Here is a 16,083-nt window from a genome sequence, read left to right on the forward strand (position 1 = left end):
TTTTTGTTCTTCAAAATTCTAAGTCAGTGTTCTAGAACTCCACTGCTTTCAATCACCAGTGGTGATTGCGACATCAGCAGTAGAATGTTCAGTTAAGAACATTCCAATCACATACATGTGACCTTCCAGCTCAAAAGGTTAACAAATAATAAAACAGTCAGCTGTTATGTAAAAAAGAGACAATTCTTTTTTGTGTGTACAGATACAGTCCTGCTTCAGTGAGGTGGGGGGGCACATTTTACATAACACACCAGTAGTCACAACAAAAAAATACAAAAAGAGGTAACGGGATACTACAGCGATAGTCCTCACAGTCACAGCCAGGAGCCGCTAATGCAAATGGCGGTGAATGCAAGCGTCTGCAGACTGCTCTAGAACCTTTCCAGGGACGGTGTTTTAGGCAGCCAGGCCATGCTTCTGCAATACACAGGCCGTGCTGTCCACCCTGCTGTACACGCCCTGTCCCAGAGGGAGGGAGGGAGGGGGGTCCGGGGGTCCGGGTTCTCACTGGAGAGCTGCTCTGAGCTTCTGGTCTGGGACGGAACAGGTCCACTGCAGTCTGATGCCAGTCAAAGTCCTGGATTGAAGGGGCCAGCAGGTGTTGAGAATGCTGCGGTGTCAATTCGTTTGTGACTGTGTGTGTGTGTGTGTGTGCACGTGTGTGTGTGTGTGTGTGTGCCAGTGTAAGACGTGTGGAAAGGAATCACAGTTTGGGGTGGCTCGACAGTTTAATCTTCAGGTTCTCCGCCAGCTTGTCCAAGAATTCAAAGGTGTTCAGATAATCTGAACGCGTGACACTGGAGAGAGGGAGGGAGGGAGGGAGGGAGGGAGAGAACGAAAAGAATAAGGGGGGTTGGTACAAGCAAGGAAACATTCAATTGCAGTCCAAGACTTAGGCGGTTTCAGTCCTATGGACAGACAGGGGCCCTGTGGATGTTGCTAAGCGCAGTCAGATGTTGCTAAGCGCAGTTGGATGTTGCTAAGCGCAGTTGGATGTTGCTAAGCGCAGTCGGATGTTGCTAAGCGCAGATGGATGTTGCTAAGCGCAGTCGGATGTTGCTAAGTGCAGTCGGATGTTGCTAAGCGCAGTCGGATGTTGCTAAGCGCAGTTGGATGTTGCTAAGCTGGATGTTGCTAGGCAGTCGGATGTTGCTAAGTGCAGTCGGATGTTGCTAAGCGCAGACGGATGTTGCTAAGCGCAGACGGAGGTTGCTAAGCGCAGTCGGATGTTGCTAAGCGCAGTCGGAGGTTGCTAAGCGCAGACGGATGTTGCTAAGCGCAGTCGGAGGTTGCTAAGCGCAGACGGATGGACAGGCTCACTTGGGCAGGCCCTTGATGCAGGCAGCCAGGTCCTTGGTCATGGAGCCGGCCTCGATGGTCTCGATGCAGACGGCCTCCAGAGCCTGGGCGAACACGCGCAGCTCCGCGTTCCCGTCCAGCTCCGCGCGGTGGGCCAGGCCCCGGGTCCACGCAAAGATGGACGCTGGCGAGGGGCGGAGTCAAGATCAGCGTATACACACACACACACACAGCCTTACAGAAAAGACCAGCGTGTACTGGCAAGGGGGGGCGGTAGTAGGGTCAAGATCAGCTTATACACACACACACACACACACACACACACACACAACCTTACAGAAAAGACCAGCGTGTAGGGGGGGCGGTAGTAGGGTCAAGATCAGCTTATACACACACACACACACACACACAAATTGCATGTAGCCACAGAGACAACCTTACAGAAAATACCAGCGTGTACTGGGGGGGGGGGTGGTTGTGTACTGGGGGGGGAGGGGGTTGTGTACTGGGAAGGGGTGTACTGGGGGTTTGTGCACTTGTGTTTTTTATTAGACGAGGCTTTGGAACATTTCTTATTAGAGCCTGACAAACGGAACATATTTTCCAGCTCTTTTTAAATGGAAAAGGAGCCCCTGTCTGTGCTGGAGCAGGGCCGCCTGCAGGTTCAGTAATTATGCTGCCTCTTTCACTCAGAAAGAAGATGAGTTTGCAGAGAGAATCCCGGGCTTCATATAAATGACTGTACGTGATTTGTGTGTGTGTGCGTGTGTGTGTGCATGTGTGTGTGTCTCTCACTTATGGGTATGTGTGTGTGTGTGTGTGTGTGTGTGTGTGTGTGTGTGTGTGTGTGTGTGAGTACCGATGGGGTTGGTGGAGTGTGTGTGTGTGTGTGTGTGAGTACCGATGGGGTTGGTGGAGTGTGTGTGTGAGTACCGATGGGGTTGGTGGAGTGTGTGTGTGTGTGAGTACCGATGGGGTTGGTGGAGTGTGTGTGTGTGTGTGTGTGTGTGTGTGTGTGTGTGTGCGCGTCTCACCGATGGGGTTGGTGGAGTGTGTGTGTGTGTGTGTGTGTGTGTGTGTGTGTGAGTATCTCACCGATGGGGTTGGTGGAGTGTGTGAGTGTGTGTGTGTGTGAGTACCGATGGGGTTGGTGGAGGTGTGTGAGTGTGTGTGTGTGTGAGTACCGATGGGGTTGGTGGAGTGTGTGTGAGTGTGTGTGTGTGTGTGAGTACCGATGGGGTTGGTGGAGTGTGTGTGTGTGTGTGTGTGCGTGCGCGTCTCACCGATGGGGTTGGTGGAGGTCTCCTTGCCCTGCTGATGTTGGCGGTAGTGGCGGGTGACGGTGCCGTGGGCCGCCTCAGCCTCCACAGTTCTGCCGTCGGGACAGATCAGCACGCTGGTCATCATGCCCAGAGACCCGTACCCTGGGGGGGGGGCAGAGAGGGGGGCAGGGCAGAGGGAGGCATCAGCGCTCCTGTCACTCAAAGCTGAACATCACATCACAATCACTGAGCGGACGCTCTTATCCAATCAGATCCGTGGCTACACAGGAAAATGCCCAGTGTTCACTGAACTCAAGAGAGTACAGGGAAATCCAACTGGGACCTTATTCCCTCTCAAAGAGTTGATTTGAGATTCATTTTCTCCTGTGTTTTGACCCTGTTATACCTGTTGCACAGGTGTGTGAGGAAGAGGAGGATGAAACAGACAGGTGAAGGGGGCCCTCTCACCCTGGGCCACGGAGTCGGACTGCACGTCCCCGTCGTAGTTCTTGCAGGCCCAGATGAAGCCGCCCTCCGACTTCATGGCCTGGGCCACCATGTCATCGATCAGCCTGTGTTCGTACCAGATGCCCTTCTCCTCAAACTTAGCACAGTACTCCCTGCAGAGAGAGAGAGCAGATCAGAGACCCTCCCCAATCACGTACCTCATCAGGAGGACCTCCCCCTTCTCCTCAAACTTAGCACAGTACTCCCTGCAGGTCAGAGAGAGTCACAGTCATCAGAGCTACCCCACCGCCCCTCCATCTCCACTAACGAATTAGATGATATGTACCGTCTAATCCAGGGGTGGCCAGCCCAGGTCCTGGAGAGCCGCAGGGTCTGCTGGTTTCTGTTGTTACTCAGCAGTCAATTACACAGATGACTCACCTCACCGGGTTTCTTGGGTCTAAAGGGGTCGTTGTATTTGAAGTGACAACAAAAACCAGCAGGCCCTGCGGCTCCCCAGGACCAGGGTTGGCCACCCTCCTGGTCTAACCTGAACCACTCCAAACCCGCTGAGCGTCATTGGTAGAGCATGACGACTCCACACATTTAGTGACCAACCAACCAACCATCAATGCTGCTGTGACATCACAGGATTCCGATGCATTTGTTACGCCAGTGAGGTCATCACGTGTAAACAAGGCGTAAGAGAGAAGGTGGTCACTGAGATCATTACTGCGTTAGCGATGTGATGTGAGAAGCTGCCGGGTCCTGCATGCAGCCATGCAGTCTGTGGGGCTGATTACATCACCACCTCAGAGGCATGACTCAGCACTGCAGAGATTGGTGGAATAACAAGCTTGATAACACCAGGTAAAGGCACCACCCTTAACAGCAGGAGTGGGCAATTCGGGTCCTGGAGGGCCGGGGTGTGTGTGTGTGTGTGTGTGTGTGTGTGCAGGTTTTTTTGTTTCCACCAATTACCCGGGCCAAATGAGATAATTGGCTGTTTACACCAACACTGGTTCACCCGTAGATTAGATCACAGGAAAAGGTTTCATGTAGGGACACAAGGACAGACTTCGGCTGTCGTTCATGTGCTTATCGAGAAGAGCAGCTAAAATGTCAGGTTTTGTAAATTAGCGTTAGGGTTAATTAAGTAATTAAGACGTTCCCCATCTCTGCCGAACAGATTTAAGCAATTGTGTAGCATCATAGAGCACATCCTCAAGACCTGGAACAGATCCTGAATGTATTCATTTTGAGCAATACCCATTTTACAATAAAACTGGATGCTCGGTGTAAGACGGTGTTGCAAGAGGGTGAATAAGAGAGAGAGAGGGAGGGGGGAGAGATATGTTTATATAATATCCAGATCCTATCCTAGCATTATTGTTACTTCTTTTCCTGCATGTCACGGTTTTCCTTTTTTGCTTATCTATCAAGCTTTGGCAATACAATTTTATAAATTTGTCATGCCAATAAAGTGTATTGAATTGATTTGAATTGGGAGAGACCGGGCAGAAAGAGAATGAGAGGGGGATGAGAAAGGTTGAGTCAGAGAGGGATGGAAAAAGAGAGAGATAGAGAGAGATAATGAGAGAGGGGGAATGAAAGAAAAGGGAGAAGAGAAAGGTAGAGTGAGAGACGGATGAAGAGAGAGAGAGCGAGAGAGAGAGGGAGAGGGACGCATACTTCTCGTAGATCTCCTGGAAGATGTCCTTGAAGCGGCCGTCGTACTTCTTCAGGATGGTGTTCTTGGTGCTGAGGTAGAGCGGCCAGCCCTTGGTCAGGCCCATCTGGAAGGAGCTGTGGGCGAAGTCCCGGATGGACCGGTCCGTGTTGTACATCCCCAGAGCCACGCCCCCGGTGCCTGAGGAGCCAATCCCGACGCGTCACACACCGGCCCTCACATTTCCCGCTCAGTGAGCTCTCGCTCATTCATAAAATAAACGCACACGGTACGAGAGCCCGGCCATTGAGTGGGGCGTCTGTATCAGAGTTCAGACTCTGCAAAGTTTTTGCGCAGATAAGGTGAAAAAAAAGAAAAGAAAAGAAAACAGGCAACTGATTTACCAGCCTGTTCTGACTAAGGTAAAAACAGCCCTTATGCTTATAGAACATTCCATTCTTCAAGGGCCAGATAGTGATTTACACCTAGAATACCACGAGAACGCAGTTCCTGTTCATTTAACCCTTTGAACAAAAGGTTTTTTGGAACGTTTTTATTTTTGAACATTCTAAATCAGTGTTCTAGAACTCTACTGCTTTCAGTCACCAGCAGCGATTGTGACATCAGCATTAGAATGTTCAGTTAAGAAGAACATTATAACAACACGTGTGTGATCTTACACCTTAAAGGGTTAAGAACTATGAGCTCAAAAAAAAAGGGGGAGGGGGGGGCAGTAAGAGGGAGGATAAATCAGTGAATCCTGAGACCAGGGAATAATGGAGTAGAAACGAAGATGAATGGTGGCAGGGGCGAGCGTACCTTCGAAGTCGTGGATGACGTAGGTGACGGGCTCGCCGCTCTTGGGGGTGTAGGTCATCTCCACCCTCCCCGGGCCGGGCACCACGAAGTCCGTGGCCTTGTACTGCGGGAGGGAGCGCAAGGTGACCCTGTGCTGGAGGCCCTCAGCGTTTCACCACCCAGCACATTCAGGCTCAGACTTCTAATCACCCGTCAGACTCCTGCGACCGAGCTCAGATGGAACAAGAACCAGAAACGTAACCAGCACTCCAGGACACACACATGCACGCACACACAAGCACACACACGCACGCACGCACACACAAGCACACACACACACACGCACGCACGTGCATGCACGCACGTACAGACACACAGACATGCACACTCTTTCTCTCAGTCTCTTTCAAACACACACAGACACACACACACTCCCTCAGGGTAAACAGTACTGCAGACAGAGAGAGAGAGAGACACAGACAGACACACACACACACACACACACACACACACACTCTCTTCCTCAGGGTACAGCGGCACTGCAGAGAGAGAGAGAGAAAGAGGCGATGGGCGGGCGGGCGGTACCTGGTCCCCGTGGGCGTGTCTGCCGATGATGATGGGCTTTAGCCAGCCGGGCACCAGGCGGGGGATGTTCTTGCAGATGATGGCCTCGCGGAACACCGTCCCGCCCAGGATGTTGCGGATGGTGCCGTTGGGCGACTTCCACATCTGCTTCAGCCCGAACTCCTCCACGCGCTTCTCGTCGGGCGTGATGGTGGCGCACTTGATGCCCACGCTGTGGCGCCGCACCGCCTCCGCCGCCTCCACCGTCACCCGGTCGTCCGTGGCGTCACGGTTCTCCATGCCCAGGTCGAAGCTGGCACCAAAAAAAAAGGGCAAAGAATGAAGACCTCATAGTAACACATTGGGTACAGGAATTACGTTGAAACTACTACTTAAATCTTTACAGTTTTGAACTTTGGGTTATTAAACATTCGAATGGGGTCATAAAATAAAATACTTTTTGCTCTTAATAATACATACAGTGCCCTCAAAAATTATCCACATCCTTGAGGACAGCTTCATAAAATAAATAATAAAGGTAATCTTCTTACAGTAATTGTCATCTATTGTATACTATAATGCAGATGGGGATAATAAAGACTCAACTCACTAAACAGCGTTACTGCATGTTTAATGGGACAATTAAATTCTTTCATATGAATAAAATTGCTCAGAGAAAAAGATTGTTGAATAAATAATATATTTTCCCCAATAATATATTATAATATTAGACCTCATTACAAAGAATGATATTATATAACTGAAAATAATAAAATCTGTCCTATGTAAACACTGGACATTTTCCTTTCATATGTTTACACACGCTCATCCTTTAACACGTTATCTGCATAACCAGACCATATCGGGCCCGTGTGTTGTTTTGCCTTACGAACCGGGCAAGCCTTCCTGATATGACATTCCTCTTTTACAGCACCGACGGCCTGGAGTAACCGTGGGAGACGAGATGAAATGCGGGCGGCAGTGTAGTGTAATGGGTTAGAAACTGGTCTTGTAACCAACAGGTCACAGGTTCGATTCCCAGGGTAGGATACTGCCGTCGTACCCTTGGAGCAAGGTACTTCACCTGCATTGCTGCAGTGTATATCCAGCTGTATAAATGGATGCAGTGTAAATGGTGTGTAAAAAGTTGCGTAAGTCCATCTGGATAAGATGCCTGTAATGAGTTTACTGCAAGGGAGGAGCACTCCACCACAGATAGGCACAGTTAGGAATCCAGCCAGGAAGGTGGTGTAACACCAGGACATCTGGCGTTAAATATCTACCTTCTTACTCGTTTGATGTACTTTAAGTAAACACAAGATGATTACACCACTCCAATTTGGGTATTTAGGCCAAAATCAGGAGTATTCCCACTATCTGAAGTCTCAAAAAAGCAGTCTATAGAGGCAGGGGCTGCTATGACGTGTTTTCGTCTTGGTAGTCCCTACTGGTTCTGTCACGGTCAATGTGCTGCACTAGCCATTAGGAATAATCTCAAGCAAGCATCTCTATTTGGTAGCTGGCTATTGTGCAGCACCCGTGATGACCTTTCACCCATTTCCCCCTCCCCTCCCCTCCCCCCACGACATCAAACAAAATGGAGGCTTGTGGCTCCACTTCCAAATGTGGGGAAGACTGTATAATCTGAATTAAATATGTAACAACAGTCAGAACGGAAGCTCTGTCCACCTCACAGACATGCAATGCTCCATAACCATGTGACTGGGGGGCTAACAACTGGGGGCTAAAGCCCAAGAGAAGCTCACTGCTTCTCTGATTCTGCACACATTCCAGGCAACAGCACTCAGAAACCACCCCCACACACACCCACACACACACACACACACACAACCCCCATCCCCCCACAGTCTGAAGTGACCTTGGCTGACCTCTGTCCAAAAAAACCGCATTCCGTCTCCCAGGAAACGCGCCAAAAAGGTCTTAAAGGTCACAAGCGTTCCAAAATCCCAGCGAGACTCGACGGGTCGACCGCAGCGTGCTTCACCTGGACCTTAAACCTCAGGTTTAACCCTCTGGACCACAGGACTGCATCACAACTGGAGCAGCTAATCACCACGTCACAGGGGTTTAAACTCCAGCTGAGCGCTCTGCGGCTGACCCACTTAGCTTTGACGGACGCTACCAGACTGAGAACGTTACCGGGGAACCCCTACACTCTGAGATTAAGATGCACGCTACACTTTCAGATTTAGACTGGTGGGAGTTGAGATGTCACCCCCTCTCCTCACCTCTCTTAAAATCGTTTTTAAATCCACTGATGATGCACGTAAAAGGAGTTCATCATCGATTTATTTTTAGAGTGTGAGTTTTGTGGCAGACACAGTGGTGTCAAAAATAAATAAAAGCCCTCCCACATACTGTATACTTGGAGTTGTGTTATTGCAAGCACACAGTGTGCCAGAGTGCTTTTCTTTATTCTTAGGATGATTTGGTTTCTCTCCAATAAACACCTGCGATCAGTGGCAGCCGGTGAGGTAAAAATGAATTAGGCTGGAAACTTCCCTTTAAACTGATCATTGGCCTCATTGCCCACCCGTTTTCATTCATTTTCCTTGATTAAAAAAAGATCTGAATAGTCCATTGACCAGCAAACACACAGTTTATTTCTTCACATCATGTTAGGGAGATAAAACTATGAAGTTTTAGTTTTAACATAAAGATATACACCACTCAGTTTAACACTGCATTAGTTTTAATCACAACCTGCGATAAAGGCTATCCAACAGGATCATTCGAATCACAAAATCAGCGCATTGTAGATCTTTGCCATGAATATTCTCCAAGTGTAACTGCTAAAAACAAACATAAAATGTTTTTTATTACTCGCCTAATGGTCTAATTGAGAAGAACTTGCAATGGCTGACGCCACAGTAATTTGTGAATTAATCACTGTATTTGCTAATAATCAAGGAATAAGACTGAAAACAGGTTGAGATCGATAATCGGTTTGAGAGGAAGTTTTCCGCCCTGTCAATTTTCAGCTTAGCGGCCCACCACCGCCTGTGATCTGATGAACCCCCAGGTGTGCAAAGACTCGTTTAGAGATGACAGTTTTGCCAACTAATGTAAAACGTGCTTTTAGAAGAGCGCGAGAGAGGTGACGCCAAGCCCACTCTGAGATAACATGCGACCACATTAACCGCAACGATTGGTGCCGAAGGTCAGGGTATGTACATTTATTCTGCGGGGTCACAGTCCAAAGTTCTGACCAATCAGGAGTGGGAAGACCACTTCATGCACAGAGAGAGGGATGTATATAGAGCGACTTACACAACTTTTTTTTTTTTTTTTACATAACATTTACATTGCGTCCAATTATACAGCTGGCTATATACTGAGGCAATGCAGGGTACAACAGCAGTATCCAACCATGGAATCGAACCTGTGACCTTTAGGTTACAAGACCAGCTCTTTACCCGTTACACTGCAGTGCCACCTCCCCAGCTGAAGCGTGGCCCATGATGAGATGCGGACTCTCGGGACACACCTGAACCTGAGGGCAGGCCTCACCTGTGCAGGTCCATTTCGACGTAAGGGAAGATGAGCTTCTCCTTGATGAGCTCCCAGATGACTCTGGTCATCTCGTCTCCCTGCATCTCCACCACCGAGCCGGCCTGGATCTTCTTGGACATCTCCGCGCCTAAAAGAGACACGTGGGCTGTGAAGACACACTTTTTTTGGTGGTGGATGGGGGGGGGGGGGGTCTGCCTCATTGACAGACCCCTGGCTGCTTATCTTTGCATCCTGCACCAACTCGTATTCAAAAACAACGTCCGTAAGGCTCAGCTATTACACTACACTACACTATTGCAATACTTTGCTGTAACAGACTGACAACACAACATTAGTGTGGTTGCTTCAGCAACCCGCTGCCTCGTTTCTTGCATACTACTTCTCATTTTCTTTCCGCCTAAATTTCTAAATGCTACTACAGCTTTTAAGCTAGACATACCATTCCAAAACTGCACTTAGCTACCAGAATCTTGATGCCAGTCTACTATTTCATTGTAATCTAGCCTAGCCATATAGCTATATAACTATGTTACATTAATATTTCCAATTTATTGTACTATTATTATTATAAGGCCTGTTTTATTATTAGTAGTACATCAGTAATACAAGAAATGCAACTGCTACTATCAACAACAACAATAAGAACGATAACAATAATAATAATAATTTTTATTATTATTGTTATTATTATTGTTATTATTATTATTATTATTATTATTACAAACCTTCACCCGATCCTACTTACTCATGCGAAAACTTGTCAACTAAACTAACCCATACAATAATGGTAAATTTTAAGATGCTGACTTTTTCATCAGGCAACTGCCGAAGCAACCACACTAAAGTTTATTTATAAACTTTACATTCTAATTACAGTTGCTACTTTAGATGCATTCTATCGTGGGAACCACATTAACGTCAACGGGACCATTATTCAAGCAACAATGCAGTTGCAAACAGGTAATGTTGCATAACACAAAACATAACACGCGTGATCATGCTAATTTGCTCGGCTACGTTGAATGTTGAAAGTGGACAATTCAAGGGAGAAGTTCGTTTAGACTAGGCCTACGTTATGAACTTTGATTACAAGTAGGCTATATAAATGGAACAAGGAAAATATTAAACAGGACTATATAACTTCAGACGCCACTCGTTAAAACTGCATGAAACAATGAATTAGACTACAATTCTCGGAAGCTGTTGCACCAAAACTTGCCAGTTTACCAACATTTCTTCACAACAAAGCACAACACTTGCACTAGTCTTGTCAAGTGTCGCAGTTGGAAATTATTTTTGGCATTAAGATAAAAATTGAATTTTCGATACGGCGAGATCAAACAACAAGGATTATGCCGCAAAGTTACGATTCAAATGAAAATTCAGCGCAACTGACGCCTACTGTACCTCCGTTAGTTTTGCGTAATCACGGGAATTGATGCTCGCGGAGTGGATGATTGAGATGGCAGGAGTCACTTGTTTGACTCAAGACGGATCTTCAAAGCTCTTTGCCAGTTTTCTAGGTAGCGGCGGCTCCATTTAAACAGAGGCGTACCTCTCCCTCAAGCAACTCTCCATTCGCTTCTCCGGGCAGTGCCCCAGCCAATCATGAAACACCAGGAAAGCCGTACAACCAATACTGGGAGCCCACCTCTTATCGCCACAGATACAGGACGGTCTAATAGGGCGGAGATTATGTGCAACACTGCTGCGTTTGTCTGTGTCCCGAATAAATTCCATCTACGCCGTAAAGCCCACACTGTGTAGTTTAGCAACGTTGTCGTTCACTGAACTTGTATGTCGTTCTGGACACCTGATATGATATGATGATCCCTTTGCTTATTCCTGGATGTAACCTTTCATGTGGCCATATTAACCACCACGTGTATTATGCCTATTAACTTAACGAAACATATTTTGTCAGGTCAATTGCCACGTCAATTTAGGCATATAGGTAGGCAACAAATTCTTAATGATGTAATTTGTAGCTCGTAAGTCGCTTGCAAAAATATTCACTGACCTCCGAAGCGCAGGCGGTGAGCCACGTTCAGCATTTCCGCTTGGATAATGGATGGGGGAGGGGGGGCCATAAACTTTTCAACTCTGCCTCCTTAAAATTTGTTTAGTCATCGGCAATAGCGGAGGGAATCGTTTAGACGTAGGCTAATGTCCCGTTTCAGCAGGCTGTTTCGAGCTAAATTTACAGATTCTGTCCCCTCGTAACCTGTTCCTATTCGCAGGTTCGCTCGTGACTGCAACTTCCTCGGTCTATTCATTGAAGGAAACACAGCCGAGCACCTCCTCTCCGAACCCGAACACTTCAGTTTAAATTCTACCCCCGTGCTATCATTTCCCACCGGCTGAACTCCGTAGCGCATCCTCTGGCTACCATTTCGTTGAGTTCGATCGCCCCATAATGCGCTTGAACCGTGTGTCGTGTTTCCGGGGATGCAAGATTAAGAGAATCCCTTTTCACCTATTCATATGAATTTTTACAACATACTTAGGATATCGTGTTAAAATACGTAATACACAGACTGACATAATGTTATTATGTTTCCTGTTCAATTAACTTATCACAAGGAGTAGCCAGTCGTTTAAATAAATAAATGTTTTGGAATATTTCATTTTCTAATGAACCTCATTCATATTTCAGTTAACAAAGGCACTCTGTGCATACCACACTTAGTGGGAGAACAACATTATTTCACCACATATGACAAGAGTGGTCGGAATCAGAGTTTGTCCAATGGAAAGTTTGACATTGGGCTGTCCCATGGTCCTTGTCAACTGTCTAGACTCTAGAGGGTAGTGTGTAGGGGGCTGCATTTGAGTCCCATCCCAGTTGCTGCTCTAGACTCCTCAAGTAGGACGTATTTTTGCAGTCAAGTAAGTGACAGTTTGGTATGACTGCTCAGTCATGCCCAATACACTGTAGTTATCTGATACTTCTGCTCTTGGGCAGTCATCAGCAGAGGGTCTTAAGATCATTGCTGACATCGTGAATTTAACCTCAAGGCAGTAGTTTCTTAACAGAAACGGCTGTGTCTCTTATTGCCGTGTTACTCAAATCATGGCCCTCCAGATCCAAGAACAGCTGCTTCCCCTCCACCCTCCCTTTACCTGGGAGTCAGATGTAAACACAAGTCGCAGTAGCTGTTCAGTTAATTACCTGGGGGGGGGGGGGAAGAAGACCAGCGCCTGTTTTGGATTCGAGGTCCACATTTAAGTATCCGTGTCTTATTAACTTTGTGTGGTCGACCATTCCTGGCAGGGGTTGTCAATTACACCTCCTGGAGGACTGGTGTCTATTGAGGCTGTCGTCTCCAACAATTATCCAGGCTAAATTAGTTTACGCCAACGCTGGTTCACTGGCAGATTAGATCACAGCACAACGTTTCATACAAGGGGGCACAAGGGTGGCCCTCGGGTGTCGTTCGTGCGCGCATCAAGAGGTGTAGCTCAAACGGCAGATGGCGTGAATGCTAGGGCTTTTTAAGTAAGAAGTTGGCATGAAAACCAGAACTCATGGGACAGTGATTGCCAGCTCGGAGCTGTCATCTAAGACTGCATACGCGTCTTGTCCCTGTGGCGATAGGGTTCTCTTACCCTCCTCTTGAGCGAGAGGGCAGATTTCCTTGTCATTTGTCACTATGGGGAAAGTTCTTCCGCACGCGCACAGCTGGCGCACAAGCTTGTCCACATCTTAAGATTTTCTTTTTTTTTTTCTTTCTCTTGAATCCACTTTTCCATCTGGCATCCACATCTTAAGCCAGTGTTTTTCAACCCTGGTCCTGGGGACCAACTGTCCTGCATGTTTTAGATGTCTCCCTGCTCCAACACCCAACACACCTGAGTCAAATGAATGGGTCGTTATCAGGCTTCTGCAGAGCTTGATGATGGCCCATTCATTTGAATCAGGTGTGTTGGAGCAGGGAAACATCTAAAACATGCAGGGCAGTGGGTCCCCAGGACCAGTGTTGAAAAACACTGTCTTAGTGGGGAATGTCTTCTATTTCAGATTTTCGAAGTAAACAGGTGTTCAGAGGAATATGTGCAGTGAGACGAAATCAGACTGTAGGGGGCTCACCGTATGACCGAGTCACTGAGACGTTAAAATGAGTTACCGTTTACATATGGGGCAACATTTTTCAGTTATGCGGTCATTGTTGGGTAATTAAACAATGCAGATCTATAGGCCTACTGAGCCAGTAAGCTCAGTAGCCTAATACTGAAATGTAGCCTAAACATTAAACCAAAAATTGGAACGCAGAAACGCAGCGTACACTAAAGGGTTAAATGAACCTTAAGTGTGACGTCACATTTGAAATTACCTACTGCGCACTCGTACTTATTAAATGTTTCTGCTCGTAATTACACTTAAGATAACAATTGTAATGTAATGCAAATCCACTAAATGCACCGTATTAAGAACAGTAGTCCGGTCAGTTAATAGGATCATTGTATCGGATGTGTATTCTACCCGTCAATGTGTGAAGTGGTGCCTTTGATCCGGCCCCTATCAAAGTCGTTAGTACCTCAGTACACTCTGGTTTCTCTTCAGATCGTATAAATCTTTCGCCTTTTACTAAAGATTTCCGTGGAGAGGAACATTTATGAGTATCAACTAATTTTTTGTTAGCCCTGCTTTACGGTGGGGCTTCCTATACTGGTTTAAAAAAAAAAAAAGAAATCCCAACTAGAAATGTAATATAGATACGTTAAGACGAATCTTACGTTGGTTAATTATTCCACTTATGAAGTAATTCGGATTCCATTGCAGGACGGGGGTTTCGCTTAATAAAAATCACGGATTTTCAACGAGGGAAGTTGTTGCACACACAAATGCGTTTTGTCCATACGCTGTATGGTTCTGTCACTCAAATAAACCGAAATGATGGCAGGTCCATGAAAATAATTTTCGGTGTTCTACATTTGCCGTTCAATCAACACTGCGTGGCAAAATATGAAGTTCTGTGACTTCACAAAATTCTAGAGGTGTGCATCAATTTTTAAAAAACAAAAGTAGATGTTGGGATGGCAGGAATGCCACCCCGCCAAGTTACGCCTTGGCGGGGGCATGCCCCATACCTATACAGCACCGAGAGTTTGGCACTTTTCAGGGTTCCCCACATAAATAACCACAACAGCCACAGACACTCAGCCCTTAAAAACATTAAATTCTGTACATTCTCACCCCATTTCAACAGACAGAATTCATAAATAACTTCACATGTCCACACAATAAAGGCCCAAACTAAGGGGATTTTGCGTTTTCTCCTCCTTCTTCTTCTTCTTCTTCTCATTCTTATTTTTCCTGCCACCTATCCCACTAACAACATGTCTCCCCATTGGACATTTACATCTACATAATAAAACCTAATAATGCAGATCTATACTGAGCCAGTAAGCTCAGTAGCCTAATACTGAAATGTAGCCTAAACATTAAACCAAAAATTGGAACGCAAAAACGATGCGTACACTAAAGGGTTAAATGAACCTGGGGTGTGACGTCACATTTTAAATTACCCACAGTGCACTCGTTTCTGTACTTATTAAATGTTTCGGCTCGCATTTATACTTAAGATAATAATTGTAATGCAAATCCACTCAATGCACCGTATTAAGAACAGTAGTCCGGTCAGTTAATAGGATCATTGTATCGGATGTGTATTCTACCCGTCAATGTGTGAAGTGGTGCCTTTGATCCGGCCCCTACCAAAGTCGTTAGCACCTCAGTACACTCTGGTTTCTCTTCAGATCGCATAAATCTTTCGCCTTTTACTAAAGATTTCCGTGGAGAGGAACATTTATGAGTATCAACTAATTTTTTGTTAGCCCTGCCTTACGGTGGGGCTTCCTATACTGGTTCAAAAAAAATTTTTAATTGAAAACGTACTGTAAATATACTGGGAAGAACCGAGGTTGATCAGTTGTTCTGCTTATGAGGTAATTCGGACTTCATCGCACGACGGATGTTTCGCTTAACAAAAATTACGCATTTCAACGAGGGAAGTAGTTGCACACACAGATGCGTTCTGTCCTTACGCTGTATGGTTCTGTCACTCAGATAAACCGAAACTGATGGCACGTCCATGAAAATAAATTTCGGTGTTCCACATTTGGCCGTTCGATCAACACTGCGTGACAAAGTATGACGTTCTGTGACTTCACAGAATTCTAGAGGTGTTCATCAATTTTTTTAAAACAAAAGTAGACATTAAATGTATTCCCCCCATTTCTCAGTAATTTCACCAGGCGCAATGTTTTCACAGATGTAAACATCAGGGGTTTGGCGTCTCGTTACCACGGGCAACAGAACCCTCTCCACAGCCCGAAGTATAAATGTAAAACGTCGTGCGACACGTCGCAATCGTCGTAGGCTACCACGAAGTATAAATCAGGTTAAAGCCCTGCTTTGTGGCGGGGCTTCCCGTGTTCGCTCCGAAAGAAAAACGCGCTTGATCACGAGTAGGCTCATTTACTTGCTGCATCGTGTGCTGCTACATT

General features: G+C 46.5%; 1 protein-coding gene and 2 non-coding genes across 4 annotated transcripts; 2 read left to right on the forward strand and 1 right to left on the reverse strand.

The window, feature by feature from the left end:
- idh1 (isocitrate dehydrogenase (NADP(+)) 1) lies at positions 1 to 11,936 on the reverse strand. 2 transcript variants are annotated; one of them, XM_064329583.1, is made up of 9 exons: positions 11,594 to 11,936; positions 9,571 to 9,700; positions 6,061 to 6,352; positions 5,497 to 5,599; positions 4,701 to 4,878; positions 3,030 to 3,181; positions 2,583 to 2,723; positions 1,321 to 1,483; positions 1 to 797 (listed from the first exon to the last, which is right to left on the reverse strand). In XM_064329583.1, exons 1-9 carry the CDS (start codon positions 11,661 to 11,663, stop codon positions 704 to 706), a joined length of 1,323 nt encoding a protein of 440 aa, XP_064185653.1. In that variant the 5' UTR covers positions 11,664 to 11,936; the 3' UTR covers positions 1 to 703. The 2 variants fall into 2 exon arrangements, with proteins under 2 accessions (XP_064185653.1, XP_064185654.1); XM_064329584.1 differs by lacking the exon at positions 11,594 to 11,936 and adding an exon at positions 10,981 to 11,181.
- A 2,181-nt stretch (positions 11,937 to 14,117) lies between these two features.
- On the forward strand, positions 14,118 to 14,235 carry LOC135252083 (U5 spliceosomal RNA). Its single transcript, XR_010329313.1, has one exon. It is a non-coding gene; the product is annotated as a U5 spliceosomal RNA (small nuclear RNA).
- Positions 14,236 to 15,313: 1,078 nt separating this feature from the next.
- On the forward strand, positions 15,314 to 15,431 carry LOC135252084 (U5 spliceosomal RNA). Its single transcript, XR_010329314.1, has one exon. It is a non-coding gene; the product is annotated as a U5 spliceosomal RNA (small nuclear RNA).
- Positions 15,432 to 16,083: the final 652 nt, after the last annotated feature.

This window comes from Anguilla rostrata, chromosome 3 (assembly GCF_018555375.3).
Source record: "Anguilla rostrata isolate EN2019 chromosome 3, ASM1855537v3, whole genome shotgun sequence".
In the NCBI taxonomy this organism is placed as follows: Eukaryota; Metazoa; Chordata; class Actinopteri; order Anguilliformes; family Anguillidae; genus Anguilla; species Anguilla rostrata.